The sequence below is a fragment of the Microtus ochrogaster genome, unplaced genomic scaffold (genome assembly GCF_000317375.1).
Source record: "Microtus ochrogaster isolate Prairie Vole_2 unplaced genomic scaffold, MicOch1.0 UNK28, whole genome shotgun sequence".
In the NCBI taxonomy this organism is placed as follows: Eukaryota; Metazoa; Chordata; class Mammalia; order Rodentia; family Cricetidae; genus Microtus; species Microtus ochrogaster.
In genome coordinates this window covers 2,038,672-2,057,238 of record NW_004949126.1, presented here as the reverse complement: position 1 = coordinate 2,057,238, position 18,567 = coordinate 2,038,672, and the positions used below count along the sequence as shown (strand labels likewise).

At 42.3% G+C, this 18,567-nt stretch overlaps 1 protein-coding gene across 1 annotated transcript in view; it reads left to right on the top strand.

Moving 5' to 3' along the window:
- Positions 1-18,567, top strand: part of Galntl6 (polypeptide N-acetylgalactosaminyltransferase like 6) — a 1,036,720-nt gene that overhangs the window by 858,164 nt on the left and 159,989 nt on the right. The window contains exon 6 of the mRNA XM_013354103.2: positions 3,730-3,913. Coding sequence (XP_013209557.2) covers positions 3,730-3,913 — 184 coding nt within the window. The remainder of the gene's footprint in view (positions 1-3,729; positions 3,914-18,567) is intronic.

Here is an 18,567-nt window from a genome sequence, read left to right as displayed (position 1 = left end):
AAAAAAAAAAAAAAAAAAAAAAAAAAAAAAATGTGTAGTGCCGCTGCCTTTTTGTTTTTCTTCCTGGTGCTATCCTACATCCTTCAATACATAATCCTCTGAATTCACACAGAGCCCCTCAAACACTGAGCTGCTGTCCCCGTGACGAGTCTTAATTGATCAGTTACAGCTACCAGAGTGAAGGCAGCAAACCGTGCCGCGTCACAGCGCACTGAACCACTAGCAAAACAAACAAACTGGACATCACTGCAGATAGAAACCCCACCTGGGACGGGACGCATTTCAAGCCTCAGTATTGTTATCTTGTTAGTTTACAAGGAAGCCAGGTAGAAAACCCCCATTGCACCCAGGAAAGAAATTGCATACCTAAAGAAATTCCTTCTAGAAAATTCTTAGTGCATATATATTGCCCTCCTTTCTTGTTCTCTTAGATTTCTCCAAGGCAACTTGTAGTGTAACTGCATCCCTGGTTTATAAATAAAGCCAGTGACGATGGCCCTCACCGCCACCACCTCAGAAAGAGTGCTCTGTTAGTGATTTCAGCTTCAACTAACCAAGCTACACCAGCAAAAAAAATCAAGAGAGGGGGCCTCAGTGACAACCATACATGATGTAAAAAAGTAACACCCTCTCCCAAATCACCAGGTCCATAGGCCTCTGCTCAGGGTCCAGCCTAGCTTTCTCAGGCAACAGGATCCCAGGACCATGTCAGCCAGAGACTCCCCTGAGCCTTTAATTAAGTGTGCTCTGTCCGAGGACACAGGCATTTAGAATCCCATTAGCAACGGCAAGAGTTCCTCAAACTGAATTTGACCTGCATGCTGTTGAATACTCTAGCACGAGAACCAAAGGCTGGACTTCTGTCTGAGCCAAAGCAATCCCTAAATGGCAATGATAAGTCCTCTGATCATTCTCTATGAATCACAGAGAAGGGGAGGGATAGGGAAACGAGCATAAGAGACAACCACAGCCCACTCTTTCTCATTGAAACCTTTCATTTCCTGTGGGCCTGGTGGATAAGAAACGCTTCAAGCCCGGGATGCTATCTCTTTTTATTTTCCTCTATCAGTATCTTGATACATCATCCAAAATGAAGAAACAGGCGGAGCCACATCGCTGCTCCTTGGTTCATTTTTCACCTTGGGGATTATACCTGAATTTCAATTTCCTATTGAGTCTGTTTGTTTGATCCCTGGAAATTGAAATGTAGGCACCAGCCTTGGATGAAAAATTAGTCATGCGGCTTTCACCCCAAGCGCATACAGCTGGATGAGAGCTGAAAGGAAATTTGAAGGGAACGTTGACAGTTAATTTAACAGACTCGTTCTCTTTGGATCACCTTGGGACTCCTTGTTGGTCAAGAAACCTGTAAATCAAGCTGGTTCTGAATTTGATGGAAGAAAGTCACTGAGACCGTGAACGCTAGAGCTGCAGAGGTGATCGACGAAATGTTTCCAACCTTACGCTGACGGTCTCTGCCATCCTCTGGGGAAAATGCCACTTAGATAAAACTAAAACCCACAATAAGGCTTGCCTTGGTGAAAATGGATGCTGAGAGAGCCCTTGGTGGTGGTTACCTTGAAACAGTGCACCTGCTAACTAGCTGGCAATAAGAGAAATATGATCCCCAGGCTCTCTGAGGCTCCCTGGGGTTGTGGTGGTGTCTAAAACTCTCTCCTTTCCCATTCTCCAGCATTCTCTCTGTCTTCTTTTTCTTGTAAAACACCATAGAATTTAGTTATTTATTACGTTTTATAACTTTTTGTCCCATTCCTGTATATGGTGGTATTTGTGGTATTATTCTCTACAGTAGCTTGAAAACCTAGAAAAATTATTGACTCATTGTTTTCACTCAGTAAATACAGTAAATAATTTTTTGTAACATGAATGAATGAATGAATGAATGCGCATGTGTACTTGCAAGGGAAATGCCCCATGGAATTTTTGTTTCTCTCCACAATCTGTTTTATCCGTGTGATAAAAAAAATGTCACCTGATATGATGGCCATGAAAATCTTTTGCTTCCTGATCTACACTGAGTAGGAACTTCCAACGCACATGGTGATCTGCCTCACTATGAGACGCTGATCTCTCACGCACGCTACATTAGCTTCAGGGCCTCTGAGAGAGACGAAAATTACACAGAAATAACCAACTCCCATCAGATTTCTAAATGATATCCTTTGTTAAATGTCACCTGCTACACCCAAAGGTCTTCCAAATAACGAGAGAGCAGGTGCTCATACTTAAACATCCTGCTCGTCAGAGAGCGGTGTTGTAATAAATTGATTAAACACATGTTCTTGAGAGGGGGGGAAAAAGATACTTCACATATTGCTATTCTGCATGCACCGAAATAAACAAATGCCAATTTCCTGCAGGCCTGTTAGCTCTATCACAATAAAAATAGCTGTAGAGAAAAGCAAGATTGCTAGAACTGGAGAGAAGAGAAAAATCACCTGTCTGTTAGGCGAGGCACCCAGGCAGCCTAGAAAGGCAGGTTTTGGAACCGGAGATTTAAGCAGGGGCTATGTCCTGATTATTGTCCACCAAAGCTGAAATAGCTCGTGACAAGTTGTTTGACTTCCCTGAGCTCAGTGTCGCTGTATATGAACAGAATGACAACAGTTGTAGGGGGGAGGAAGGCTGCTTGTTTGTTTCCTGACTGCTCAACCATAAAATAATCACACAGAAACTATATTAATTAAATCACTGCTAGGCCCATTAGCTCTATCTTCTTATTGGCTAACTCTTATGTCTTCATTCAACCCATATCTATTCATCTATGTATTGCCATGTGGCTGTGGCTTACAGGGTAAAGTTCTGTCTGGCTCCATCGGGGCTACATGGCTTCTCCCTGACTCCACCTCTTTTCTCCCAGCATTCAGCTTAGTTTTCCCCACCTAACTAAGTTCTGCCCTGCTATAGGTCCAAAGCGGTTTCTTTATTCACTAATGGTAATCACAGCATACAGAAGGGGAATCCCACATCAAACAGTCAGTTGTCATGGATAGTAGGAGTATTGGAAAGAGAATGAGTATAAATCATCCCGGAATCTTTTGTGGGTTTACCAACAGTATCATAGCAATAGTACCATGTCCTCTAATGATGTCTTTTCATTGCATGGAAGAAAGATAAAATGTGCACAGTACTAATAAGTAGAGTCAGTCTCAAAGAAGAGCAGCTCAACCAAATTCTCTGTCATATGTGACAGCAAAGAATTTTATATATGACTGGTTGGCATTATGGGGGAATGGCCACCATGACTGTTTTAAGATTCGTTGCTATAAAAACCATGAAGTTAAAATATTTACATTGTGGAACCTTCAGAAAGCAGGCCAGTATTTTCTCCAGCAGGCTTTAGCTGTATGCTTGGAGGGACACGAGTACTGTTTATCCTCTGTGCATGTTGGAGGCGCGTTAAAATGACAGATTGGGGACAGGTCAGAGCAAAAATGTGACAGAGTCGAGCTAAATGGACTTCCGCAAGTCTCTCCGGGACATAACTTTCTCAAACGGAAATACAACAACTCTAATTGTACCTAATCACTGTCCCATCATGTTAAGCCCAGAGTTCGGAGATTCCTGCAAAGGGCTCTAATGACGACAAGGAGACGCCAAGGCTGCGAGTGTTGTGCATTAAAAGGAGATGTGGGCTTCTCTTTGCTGGAAAATGACAGATGACCTAGGCAGGCATGTCATTTCCTATTTTGTGCTTTCATTTTTCAGACCAAATTGCGCTAAACCACAAAACCATCGTGTGTCCCATGATCGATGTCATCGACCACAATCACTTTGGGTATGAGGCACAAGCTGGGGACGCCATGCGAGGAGCCTTTGACTGGGAGATGTACTACAAAAGAATCCCCATCCCTCCAGAGCTCCAGAGGGCTGATCCCAGCGACCCTTTTGAGTGAGTAGCAGCTGAGAGAGGGGGGAAGGGAGAGAGGGCTGGTGACAGGTGATGTTTCTAGCGGGTCAAACTCAGGCCCCATGAGGACAATTATCTCTGATGCAATGTAATAAAACAGGTGGTAACAATATGCAAAACACCATGGAAAGGTCAGACCTGTAAGCTATAGTAGATTAAAATTACATGCTATGCTAAATACAGGGATCACCATCTTAAATGTTGCTAAGCATAAAAGAAGGTGTGTGTTGATGAAAAGAGCCAGAAACACATATCCTTAAAAAAAAAAAAAAAATTACAAAGAGACTGCATGCTCCCCTTTAAGATTTTTTTCTTCTGATTTTCAGGATCTTTATGCTTTCTGCTTTCCCTAAAAGACTGTTCAAACTGACCGTTTGTTCTTCTTTTATTGAGAATTAGTGCAGAGGTAGGAATCAGAGCTTGCATCTATATTCTATACCGTTTGAAATGGTTCACTTTCAATGAAAGACAGTCCTCCCAAGTACGTATTTCCATAGTTTCAAATTGGATAATTCCATTGAAAACAAATCCAAAGTAAATAATCAATTACCTTGTTCCTAATTTAAGTACTTGTAAAGAGATGAACTTACAATAACCCATTGACTGATTTCTGCGGCACTGAAGCCTGGCGATGCTAATTGTGGACTTGAGAATTGTACATTCCAAGAAAAAGATGCAGGAAGGCTTAGTTGGACAACTACCAGTACTATTAGAAGTGACCAGTGAAATGGTCCAGTAGTTAGCACAGAGATTTCCAGTGTGTATTACAGCTATTCCAGTCTACACCCCTTGAGCACTAAAATCTTTATCATTTTAAAACTCTTGTATGTTTTTTTAGTATGTGACAAATATCTGTGGTCACAGCTTTTCCCACTCTGTAGGAATCCATTTAAGATGCATTAAAATCGATACTGTCTTTTCATCAATAATAGAAACCATAAAAGTTTGCAGTAGGAAAGTTACCAAGGACTAGCGCAACTTTGGTGACACTAACCATTTGAATCCTAATAAACATTTAGCAATCCCCAGGAAAATGTTTCCTCCAATTCCAAGTCTCTACAAAGATGATGTCCTGAATGAGTGAAGGGGATTTGAGAAGTCAATTACTAGATAAAGTAGGAGAAAAGGAGAAAAGCCATCTCTCGTAAAACGAAACACGGTTATTAACTATGCGGAGCTTCTGGAGTTGGGATTTCAACCTCTCAAATTACTGAAAAGTGTTTGGAAAGAAATAATGAAGGGCCTTTATTGCTCTCCCAAATGCTTTGACCAAAGTTCATGAATATTCAGAACTGCTATAAAAATGTATAGGGATCTATTTGAAGGACTTTCTTACGAACATCAGAAGCAGACCCAGCAGAGAAGGGCTTCTCAGATCTCCCTGAGGGTGGCCATCGCAAAGCTTTGTCAAAGGCTCTTAAAGTAGGATAGGTAAGTGATGAGTTGGTACATAACTCAACAAGCTTGATTTAAACCTTTTCTCAGGTGTACACGTGTATGTCAAAGCATATCATAAGTCACAAATGCATACAATTTTTATTTATCAACTTCCTAGTTTGATAAGTAAAGATGAATAAGATAAACATGGAATGTTAAAAACTGATTGAATTTTTTTTTAAAGTGGAGGGAGAGGCTAGGTCTTAGTTGGGGTTTCTATTGTTATGGTGAAATCTCATGGCCAAAAGCAAATTGGAGAGGAAAGGTGTTTATTTCATCTTACAGCTTATAGTCTAGCATGCAGGTGACTCGGGGCAAGAACTCAAGGCAGGAACCTGGAGACAGCAAGTGTTTCTGAGGTCATGGAGGTGTGCTACTCTGCTGGATGGGTTTATATCAAATTGATACAAGCTGACTTCTGAGAGAAAAAACCACATTTGATTTAAAAAAAAAAAAAAAGCCTTCTTAAAGTTGGGCTGTACTTAAGCCAATAGAGCATTTTCTTAGTGATTGATGTGGGAGGGCTCAGCACATTCATTGTGAGTGGTACCACCATGGGTGTTAGGATTCAGGCATTATGCTGACTCCTATCACCTGGCGGGATGAACCCAGGCAGTACCCTAGGCAGCCCAGGGTCCAATGGCTGCTAAGTCATTACGTCTGCAGATACAAAAGGTCCCTTTAAGAGAAAAGCTCCGCCCATTCCCTCTCTCTTTTCCCCACTGCTCTTCTACACTGGTCCCTGCCTCTTCCTCCTCTTCTTTCTCTCTGTATTTCTCTTTCTCTCTTCTTCCCCCATTTCCTTTATCTCAATAAAACTCCCACATAAGCTCTGCCTGCATGGCGTGTCTGTCTCTCACGTGTGGCCCCCTAACCCCCCAGGGTCTCACTCACACCGGTTTACAGCAATGGGTGAGTCATCCTGGATTCCCTAAGAAACCAGGCAGAGCAAGTCATGAGGAGCAAGCTAGTAAGCAAGGCTCCTACAAGATCTCCACCTTAAGTACTGTCTCCAGGTTCCTGCTGTGTTTGAATTCCTGCCCCGACATCTTTCTATGGTCAACAATGATGTGGAAGTGTAAACCAAACAAACCTTTTCCTCCCCAATTTGCTCTGGGTCAAGGTGTTTCATCAAGCATTAGAAACTCTAGGACAGCTGCTTACTGGTTTACTCCACATGGATTGAACCTGCTTTTTTTCCACCTGTCTAGGGGTTGGCACCACCCACAAGGGGCTGGGCCCTCCCGCATTAGTCACTAATCAAGAAAATGCCCTACAGACGTACCAATCGGTTAATCATGTAGAAATGTTTTCATGATTAAGATTCCTTACACGGCTGGATAGATGGCTCAGGGGGTTAAGAGCACTGGCTGCTCTTCCAGAGAATCCCAATTCAATTCCCAGCGCCCACATCGCAGCTCATGGCTGTCTATAACTCTGGTTCCAGGGGGGTCTGATGCCCTCATACAGAAAAACTTGCAGGCAAAATACCTATGCATATAAAATTTAAAAAGTAAATAAATTATTTAAAATAGAGACTGCTTCTGTCAGCATATTCCCTGGCTTACAGTGCCATTAAAAAATTCCTTCTTTCCAGATGACCTTGTATGAAATTGACATTAAAAACTAACTAACACAGGATTGCAAACAGAAGAGCGGCAAACACCACACACCGTTTCTCGGATGGCAGGTGACAGGAGACTCTCCATAGTACAACTGCTAGTATCCAGGTCCCCGTGTCTGAAAGGCTTGGAATTATCCTTCTGATGGCATCCCAAATAGTGTAATAGACACTCGGTGTATTGACCTTTTACATCGCTCCCACCATGACAGCAAAATGAGACCCCACTTCCAGAAACAATGATATCGAACGTCCTCCAAAGGGCACTCTAAAGCGCGAAACTGTAGAAGGATTCTCTGTGCCAGCACTGACAGCGGAATTTTCTGTCAGGCTGACCCTGACTGTGGCCATCACAATATCAAGCACTCTGCTTAACCCTGGCTCTGACAGAACTGCTAAATTTCAGAATGAGATTACCACTCATTCCTATCAACCACTTAGGTGGTTTGCTATCCTGTCAGAAATTGCCCTGGTCTATTGAATATTACTGTCTTTCTGTGTTAAGTCCCTTTGATGCCTGGGAATGCAGACACTTCAGCCTTTTGTAATAAATGTAAGTTCCAGGAGGTGTCCACTTTGATCTTAAAAACGGCATTTGCCTTCCTAATAACAAAAGAGCGGTTACCCAAGCACTCCGAGGAGCGAGCGTATCAGCAGTTCCATTATCACAGCAGTCACCGGAATGTGCTCATAAACAGACACGCTTCAGGCTAAAGCTTGCTTCTGTAGATGTGAAGGTCTAAGATACACGGCATGAATGCTGGCTATCCATACATCTCTGGAGTCTTTCATGTTTCAAGGGGCTGCGGGGATGTGTAGCTTTCTCTGGGAGGATGGGCACAGAAACTAGAAAGGTGGGCAGAAAGGGACTTAAGGGGAATATGGAAATTCATTGCAAGCCATAAGACCTTCCACACCACGCATATGCAAACCTTATCTTCCTGCAGCAAGTCTATCAAAAGTTCTAAGGCGATAGAATTTGTTTTTTCTTTTAGTTAGCCATTATTTGTGTTTTCAGTACTGTGTTTTTCTACTTGCAAAACTCATAGAGTGAATGGAACATGATCAGTAATAGTAAAGAAATAGATTACACTGGACTAGAATTTTAAAACACTATACTAATATATAAGAATGTGTGATTTCTCAAACATTTAGTTTCAGTTCAAATACATACATGATCCTGGGGTGTGGCATAAATAGCACTTCTTAAAATAAGCTACGAAACTCAGAAAACTCAAGATCCTCAAACATCCGAAACTGAGAAACATGACCTTGAGTAATCTCAACAGGAAGGAGATGGTTCTTCATGCTTCACTTGAGCACCAAGAAAATGTTTCCTTGGTTTGAAAAGAAAAATCTCAAAAAAGTGTCAAAAAAATGCTGTTCCTATGAGAGAAAGTGCAATGCTTAGGGTTCCAGTTACTATAATCCAGTCATAATTTGAATTGATTGGATTGGACTGAACTGGACTGGGCTGAAATGAGCTGGAATGGACAGGAATGGGCTGGGTCAGACTGGATGTAACCCAGGAACACTTGGTCTTTGATTAAAGAACACACAATCTTGACTCTTTCTGGGAACTTACGTAACAGAATGGAATGCTTTTAGAGGGTTCTTGTTATCGGTGGCTTTTGGGTTTCCTCATTTCTGGGTCATCTTGAATGCGGAGCACTTAGGAAAGTCATCTTCCTCTGTGTGACAAAATGTAAGACGCCGCTGTAGCTTTTAATGACGAAGGGGAAGCTGTTCATTTACTGTCTGGCCACCCGCTTGCCTCTTCAGCTTTACGTTAGCATCTAAGCGTTTAGAAAGGACCAGGAGAAACAATCTTGCCCTCCAGTTCCTTGTCAGCTGAAGCAAGCACTAGATAATACCCCAGATAGAGTCCTGCCTCTGCTTGAACTCATCAAGAAGAGAAAGTTGCAGCCTTGAAAGACAACCCATTCCAATGGACTTACTGACTGAAACCTTTTTCTTTGCCTGAGAAAATCCTGTCTCCTTGATTCGAAATTATCCTATTTGAGGTGGAAAGAATGTCTGAACCTTTTTCAGCTGCAGCTATCAACAGTATCTGAAGGCAGCCCTCATGCCTCTTCTTTTCCAGGCTAATGTTTTCTCTTCTCTTACTATGTCTAGAATCCTGCTTACTCACACACACACACACACACACACACACACACACACACACACACACACGGAGGCACGCATGCACGGAAGTGCTTAGATGTGTATAGTTGCGTATAAGGGTGTATACATACCAAGGGAAAAACCCATATACTACAAATATTGTTTATTATGCCTTAGTGCACAGGAACAGAAGCTGGAAGTCTGTTCATATAGGTTCATAGACTGGCCTAGAAATGCCTAGCTCTTGCTGTGACTCGCTGCCAAGCATGACAAGTTTGGCACTTCAAATACGATAGATTCCCTGAGGGCCAAAGAACTGTGAATAGAATCTTCATGGGCTGTTTCTGTGACCACAAATGGAAAGTAAAGCCCATGCTTGAACTGATTAAATACCACCTCTGTCAAAGGAAGTTGTTTTCCCTCGCCACAGAAAAGTAGAACGCCTTCCAGAAATGTCCTAACAGCACCCACCTCTGTTCCTCAGAAGAGACTATAAAACTTGTTGACATTCTTTGAAATATGAGAGCTACATAGCACAGGCCTATATTCCAGCACTTGGAAGGCAGATGCAGAGGCTGAGAGTTGAAGGCTAGCCTTGGCTACGTAGTGAGACCCTGTTTGCAAAATGAATAGAATGTGAAATAATTGATATTAAACATTATACGAAGGACAGAGTGTACCGGGTAACACATACAATATTTTGGTCAATTTATAGTTAGATGAGTATGGTCGTCATGGTTTCTATCGCTGTGATAAACACTATGACCAAAAGCAACTTGGGGAAGTACTGGTTTATTTCTTCGTGCATCTGTTAGGTCACAATATATCACTGAGGGACGTCAAGGCAGGAATTGAAGCAGGGGCCAGGGAGGGGTGCTGCTTATGGGCTTCGTCCTCATGACTTGCTCGGCCTGCTTTCTTATACAACTCGGAACCACATGTCCAGGGTTGACACTTACCACAGTGGGACGGACCTTTCTACATCAATCATCAATGAAGAAAATGTCCCCACAGGCATTCATACCTGTCACTGTAATAGGGGCATTTTCTCTGCTCCGGTTCTGTCTTCTTAGATGTCTCTAGGCTGTGTCAAGTTGATAAAAAATAATCCAGTACAAAGAGAATCAGAAAAAGACTACAAATCATAAATTCATCAAGCTAGAAGAACTCTTAGTGATCATTCGGCCTCTCGTAGAAAACCATGAAGACTCCAGAGTCTACACCATGTATTCAGTGCCCTGAGTACGAAATTCAACAGCTACCTCTAGAGTCTCAAGTTGTAACTCCCATTTCTGTTTTCCTCTCTTTTTTTTTTTTTTTTTTTTACCATGGAGGTGGAGATGAAATAACATCTATTGCCTCCAGGAACTGGCCTAGGACATTTATATAAATTGCTAAATTATTTACTCCTATTTCAAGATGATAAAATAATTCATCCCGTGCATATTTTGGATGAGGTAGCTGAGGATTATAAAGCAAATACAGCAAAGCGGAATGAGAACAGAATTAGCAACGCCTTCTATTGCGTAGGAATTTCAACCTTGCTTTCTTCTTGGAGAAGATGAATACTCCAGTACTTATTGAAAGAGGGATCACGTGGAAGTAACATTGAAAACAACATTTTTTAGCAGAGTAGCTACCTCCCTAAGCACAGTAATGTGCCTCTCAATGGATATTCCAGGGCCAAAGGCCTTTCTAGCCATCACCAAGAGCATTAGCAGATCCTGTTTTAAAGCCCGTTTGGAACACGGAGTTAGACCATCATTCCAGGACTACAGCTTACAGGTTGATAATACATTTTCAGCTGTGTCCAGAGTAGGGGTCACATGAGGCTAAGGATTCAGCCAGCCCTGTCCTCACAAGGCCATGAGGCTAGCCAGCCTACAGCAAAGAGTCTCCTTCTCCTTGGTGGGCTGAAAGCCTCGCTTTAGTCTTGAAAAGAAGAGAACAACCAATTGAGGCTGAGCTACTTGGTGCTCAGAATGAAGCATAAGCCTTCTCCAGTACTCTTGTGACTTCGGGATGGGACGCTGATGTCAACACTCTACGCTGGAGTTGGAGCGACTTGGACTTACTTAGAATTTGGAAGTAATTTCTCCCTCTCCAAACGTTCTGTGTGAGTTTTGGCCCAATATTAATTATTGTAAATTAATCAAAATCAGCAAAGCATGAAATTGCCCCTTCCCAGTGGCCACTCTGGCTTGTGGAACTCTACGTTTTGTGTGGAATGGAAAACGTGGCTGTGGGATCTTCTCGCTCTTTCGCCTCTACACTGCTGTCACCTGCCCGGTTCACATCGAGCCTCCTTAAATCTTGGAGTTTAAGAAAGGAAGAAAGTTTGCTTTATATCGTACTGCTCAGGCAAGTCACACAAATTACTCTGTGATCTGCAAGGAATAGTTTGCAAATCTTGCTCCCTTTTCATCAAAATAATAATAATAATAATAATAATAATAATAATAATAATAATAATAATAATAATAATAAACAAATCGATACATCTAACTATCTTGGGTTTTGTTTCCTTGGCTTTAACCTCCTATCACAAAATTCTGTAGGATCAAGATTTAGAAACTTTTTCTTACTTCTGGGAGGTGTCTGTGAGTGTCGGGGGGTTCTCTCTCTGGGTATCGGAGTGTGTCTCTGTATGTGTTTGTGTCAGCGTGTGTGTGTGTTTCAGTTTGCTTTCCTGATGCTAGCCAAAAACAACTTTAGGAAGAAAGGGTTTCCTTCATCTTAACCTCGAAGGTCACAGTCAATTACTGAAGGAAGTCAAGAGCAGGAACCAAGGAGGAAAGCTGCTTCTGGTTTGCTACCCCTGGCTTCTTCAAGTAGCTCTTATCTATAGCCCAGACCCACCTACCTATGGCTGGCACTGCCCAGTACACTGGGCCCTCCTACATCAATCATCAATTTTATTTTATTAAAAATTTCCGCTTCCTCCCCGCCTCCCTTTTCCCTTCCCCTCCCCCCACTCCCCACTCCCCTCCTCCTCCCTCTCCAGTCCAAAGAGCAGTCTGGGTTCCCTGCCCTGTGGGCAGTCCAAGGACCTCCCCCCTCCATCCAGGTCTAGGAAGGTGAACATCCAAACAGACTAGGCTCCCACAAAGCCAGTCCATGCAGTAGGATCAAAACCCAGTGCCATTGTCCTTGGCTTCTCAGCAGCCCTCATTGTCCACCACGTTCAGAGAATCTGGTTTTATCCCATGCTTTTTCAGTCCCAGTCCAGAATCAATCATCAGTTTAAAAGCTGCCCCATAGACTTGCCCACAAGCCAGTCTGATCAGACAAGACTCCCTCAGGTAATTCTGGCAAGTGTAAAGCTGACAGGTTTTACTAACTAGGAGAGGTGTGTGTGTGTGTGTGTGTGTGTGTGTGTGTGTGTGTGTGTGTGTGTGTGTGTGAGAGAGAGAGAGAGAGAGAGAGAGAGAGAGAGAGAGAGATTGATTATTTACCTTATGTAAGTAAACTGATTATAACTCTTTTTCTACTTTGACAAATAAGGATAATGGAAAACAAAAAATATTACGTGGCTAACACTCATAACATGAAACAAAAACCAAGAGTCCAATTACTGTCTTCCTTCATTCAGACTTCAGCTCTCAGGCTCTCAGGCTTAATCAATAATCCCACCGGAGTCCAATCAGTGGCTTCTTTCATTCATTCAAACTTTAAATGCTAGGGTTAATCAATATATTTTTTTTTCCTCTCCTGTGAAGAGAAGCTTAGACATCCATTAAGGGAAGTAGTTTTGTCAATTAGTGTTAGATAGTGATTCACAATAATAACAGCAGGAACAGACAGATTGCCTCATCCCTACACTGTGTCCTTATCGTGAAGCCAGGCTGCAGCCAATGGATTGAAAATGTCATCTTTCATTTACTTGCTAATGAAGGGAAATGTCAACCATACCAGCTTCTGATCTGTTTGTAAAATCTCATTCGATATTTGACAACTACAAAAAGACAAAATATTTAGAAAAAAGTACTGTCACACTTCTAAACGGTGTCCTCATTCACAGAGGGCAAGAATAAAGGACCAGAAGTGGCTCAAGTGCCCAAAATCTAATCAAAATATTGAATAAAATCAATCTTTCTCAGAAGCCTAGATGGAGAACACACTGAAGATTTTTTCTTTAATGAAAAGTAAAATGCTGTCTCATTGACAGCGCCAGTCAAAATCAGAAGAGTTAATTACCTACCCCTCTTGAGAGATCCCTTTCCAACCTTCAGCTCAGGAGACCTTTTTGATACCCTGGTCTCTTCTCCACGGGAGTCACAACTGATAATTGTTATTCACAAGGGAGTAGTAAAGATCCTTCTTCCCTGCTCAGGTCGGTTCTCCAAAACTGATGTTTGTATTCCTCCCTCTCCCAAGAAAGGTGGTGATTTCAGGCTGCATTGGGTGCTCGCTCTAATTCACCCCTTCCGTCAGCACACAGACTAACGTTACCAAAGTCTGTCCCTAAATTAACACTTGCCACAGTTATTTTTCTGGTGTTCACAAGATTGTCTTTTATTTGTCCTGGTCTTTCAATATAATGTGTCTGTGTTCCTGGGACAACATTGACTTTGAAATTCCCATTGTGATTTCTAACCACGTGGTTTTAGAATTTTTTAACCTTTCTTTCTGTTGTCTTTTGTTAAGGATAAATTATGCTTGTCTGTCACACTATTTAAAAAGAAGATGAGTCTAATCAATCTTCCTTTGTCAGAGTTCTCTTTCACCCTGTGTTCTAGTCCTTCAGGACTATTGTCTCAGTGGACTTCCAGAAAATCTTTTCCATCCCTACCCAAACCTTACCATGGCTTTTATTCTAACTATAACTGAATCTTCCTTGGGTCCCACATCCTGGTACCTTGGACTTCTGTCATTCCTCATTTGGCTTCAGTGTTCACTAGTTCCTCCACGTAAAGAGATGATCCGAACTCTGCATCCCATCTAGTTTTCCATTGCTGTGACAAATACACCCGAGTTCACCAATTAAAGAGGAAGAAAGTTTCATTCTGACTCATGACGTCTATGGTTTCAGCTCACCCTCATTTGACTCCATTGTTTTGGATTTAAGATCACACAAGTGCACCTTGACAGGAATATTGACCAGCGAACCCTATTCTCCTGAAGGCAGCTGAGGCTGTATGGTTCTTATAGCCCCCTCAAGAGCATGTCCCCAGTGATTTAACTTCTTCCTTCTAGGCTCCATCATCCAAAAGATCAATCATGCCTTTAACCCGTGGGCTTTTAGCATGCATTCTAGATGCAAACAATGGCATCAAGCACTCCTTCAACAGAGTCAACCAACATTGTTATCCCCCGTACCATCCAATACTTATCAACAGAGATAGAGCAGGCTCCCCATGTCTGAAATCCTCAGAGCTCACAAACTGATTTGGGAATTTGTTGTCTGTTGCCATTGTCTTGCAGACATCACCTGCTTTGCTTTAAATTCCAAGATTTGTGCCTGTTAGTCTAATATCTGATAGCCATGTGTAATGTCTGTTCCCCGCTGGGTATGTGACTTTGTCCACAGTAGTTCCTTGTCGGGGCTAATTGATAGGTCCTGAGTTCTATGGCGTAATCATATTGGCCTCATACTTCTTCATGATGGCTTCATGAACTTCTTTTCTGCAGTTAGCTAGGAAGGAAGTATCCGTGAGACCACAAAACTATCTCAAGCGCCCTTGCTCGTTCTCCACATGCAACATCAACAGTTACTCTCTGTGTCATAACCCGAACGTGGTAGAATTTTAACAGCACTGTCTGCCACTCAATCAGATATTAGGTTTGCTTGCAGAAGACACCAATACAGATGCCAAACCAGGCCTATTTGCGGTTATTTTGTCACCTAAGGCTTCATTGTTAAGCTATCTGAGCCAGATCTGCTGTTGCTATTTCTCTTTTTAATTCAACAGTCTTTTTCTTTCTCTTTTTTTTTATAATTGCTAGCATTGATGCTGGACTGTAAACTCCATAAGGGCAGGGTTCTCTTCCACTCAATTTATCCGATGACACATTGATAGCACCTCGTGTCTGCACTTAGCAGGCACTCAATAGACATTTAATTAACAAGTTTGTCCATTTTTGAATACGTGACTTCTTTTTTAAGAAAAGAACATCAAATAAGAAAACTACTGTGGCTAGCTGGAGCTCAGTTTGGACAGGAAGTCACCCACAAGTCAGGCTATTTGTATAGATTGTTGCAGCAAAGAAGTGGAAAATAGAGGAGATAACAGAGGCCGTTACCTTGTATGTAAAAGAAAAAAGGACTTCTTAAAGTTATTTCCATTATCAATGACAATTAAGTTCCTTTTTAAACCAATCCCCAGGTGATAGCATCTTTAACAAAGACTCTAAGGCTAACTAAGGGCATACAGTTATCTATTAGCTTTGTCCTGTCTAACCAACACGTGCTAAGACTCTGAACCTGACTAGATTCTAGCTTATCAGCTATTTCAAATTATTGTTACTATTAACAATACGTATTATTATTACCCTTTGCACGTGCCAGACAGGCTCTGTACCCCAGCGAAACCTTGGTTTTTATTTTGTTTGGTTTTGAGACAGCCTATTCCCATGGAGACCAAACTGGCCTTGATCATCCCGTGATCCTCATACCACTATCTCAGGAATGCTGCTGTTTCTTCATCCAGTCCCCCCTTCAACCACTCTGCAAAGGAAGAACATGTATATGAATAATTGAAGGAAGAAAGATACAAAGCCTGACTCTGATTCCACGTTGGATCTTTTGCAGGGACTAGCATTCACTGAGCATCCCATGCAGCACTGAGATTGTCCTCAGAGACAGAGGCAAACACTCATGGCTATGGGGGATAAAAACTTCAGAAGGAAGACAATGCCCTCTTCATCTTTAGCAGTCAGAGCCAAAACTAAAAATTAAATGCTAAAGTTGCGATACCCACCTCTTGGTGCAAATAAAGATGACTGAGATAGAGAATTGTAGTACTAGATTACTGGGACTGGGTGCGTGGTTTATACTCTTTGCTGGGCTGGTTATGTATTTGGGTCTAGGAGCTGTATGAACAAAGAAGCCATGGGACCAAGGCCATTCATTGTTCCTTCCTTCAAGGCATAAACAGTGGCTATGACACCAAACGGTAGACACAAGAGTATCTTCTTTATATTTTAATTTATTTCTTTTTTTTATGTATTAGAATGCTTCTTGGAATTGGTGCACACGGAAGTAGATTTGAGGAAACGGAACATGTGCCTTTGTCTCTTGAAGTGCCATTACAGTTGACCCAAGTGGACTGTTGGCCTGGGGAAGGTGACGTAGCACGAGTCAGTGAAGGAAAGATCCACCCTAGGAGTAGTGGAGGAAGAAGGCATCAGGCTAGCTGAAAAATAGAATGAAAATGGGTTCTCCAGGTATAACTTTCTGATTCAAGAGTGGCCCTTGAGGCACCTCACATCTTCCTCCTGTTCGCTGATTCCTTCTCCCATCAGTAGGAGCCGAAATGAAAGACAAATCCTGACCCTGCTAGTCGAATTCAGGTCAACCAAGGCAAGAGAGTCAGAAAGCCAGCATCTCCCAGACTAGGACAATTGGGTAGGAAACTTTCTCATAGCAATCCGGAAGGGGCACATTGTAGAGAAAATTGTGGGGGAAAAAAAAAACGAAAAGGAAGGTCAAAATATTCATTTTGACTAATAAGAGACTAATTATATCAAGAACTAAAAGAGAAGAAGCGGACCTGGAAGCCACGTACCTGAAGCTGAACAGGAGGCGGGAAGCTGTGACTAGCAAGAGGGAATGGTTCTGCGTTTTAGAATGCCGATGTGCCACCAGGTCATCTTTCCCTCCACACCCCGTAGCCTGCCCTTATATCGTTCCACCGGAGAAAAGGTTAGGGAGAACTTTTTTAGGCTTGTTGTCTTTTCCCACTGCTTAGCGCAGCTCCAGTAACTAAATTTAATGTTTGTAGTAAGAGAAACTGCCCTGTGGAAAATAATGCTACTATATACAGTGGGCTTAAGAAGAGAGTCATAAATCAAATGGCATAAGTACAGCTTCCTTTGTCTCCATCACCAGACTCCACACAACCCAAGGGTACTATTACCAAGGCAAGCAGCAAGCTTGCTCCAAACATCCAGAACCCTGGGCAGGAGTGCAAATGAAGACCCAGGTGGCCCATGCTTACGTATCTAGATCTTATAAATCAAGTCAGCAAACTATTGAACTTTGCTGTATCCTCCTATCTTGATAAATATCCTTGTGTAGCAGCCTAAAGGGCCAGATTCACAGATAGAATCTTTCCTTTCAGCTCTGCAGCTGCTTCCAGCAAGGCTGGGGTGGAGTTGGGCAGATGGCTCACTGTTCTTTTCCTTAGGCATGTCCTGTCTGCACAGCAACAGCCCAAGGGCCCACAGTGGTAGAAATCAAAATCTACACATCCGACTCTATCTAGAAATCATCCACCCTTCTGATCCTTCTGATCAGACCTAAGGGTATAAATTCTAAGCCAAAAGAAAACACCCCCTGCTTCCCCTAAAGAAAAGTAGCAAAAAGTCCTAAGCCTAGGAACAGGCACAGCGGCATTTGCTTACAAAAGGTGTTCAGCTTCCATAGACCACATGACTTTAGCTCCTAGGCCTACTCACTGGAAGAAGGGAACATCCACAGGAGAGCCGATCACTGGGGCATCTTTGCTTGAACTGAAGTCCCTTACCTGGTAGTGAGCCCTACACTATCTTTGGACTACGTTCTGTCTAACTATGTCACTTTATGCCACAACTTCGGAGTTAAGCACCCATGACCGAGACCTTCTAGCTCACAAAGAAGCTATTTCCCATCTGATGGTTTACAGAAAGTGTATTATATAATTCCCATACAAAATATGCAGCAGGGGACTGGCAAGATGGCTAAGCAGTTAAGGTGAGCATTGACTGCTCTTCTAGAGGACTTGGGTTCGATTCCCAAAACCCACAGGTGGCTCACACAGCCATCTGTAACTCCAATCACAAGGAATCTGAGGCTTTCTTCTGGCCTCCTCAGGCACCAATCACAAATGAGGTGCACAGACATACAGGCAGACAAGATACCTATATATATTAAGCAAACAAATAAAAGTGTTCAAATATACATGTAGTTCACACAACAATGGTAATCCCCATTATTCCTCATGGTAACAAAGCTATCAAACACGTTACTGTGAATGAAGTTATTGTTCTTATTGTGGAGGGGAGTGATGTTCAATCTTGTGTTTCATTTTCTCTTCTTTTGGAATCCTCTTGCCTTAACCAAATGAATGCCGAAATTACAGATATGCATTCCCAGGCCTGGTTAAGATGAGGGGTTATATGTCTCATCTTGTCTTGTTTTAAGAATTTAACCTAATCTCCCTACATCTGTTGGGAGCAGTGAGACCCCAGATCCTGAATTTCTTGTAAACAACTTGTTTTCCCCTGATCTGAGTGCCTACAGCTGCTCTGA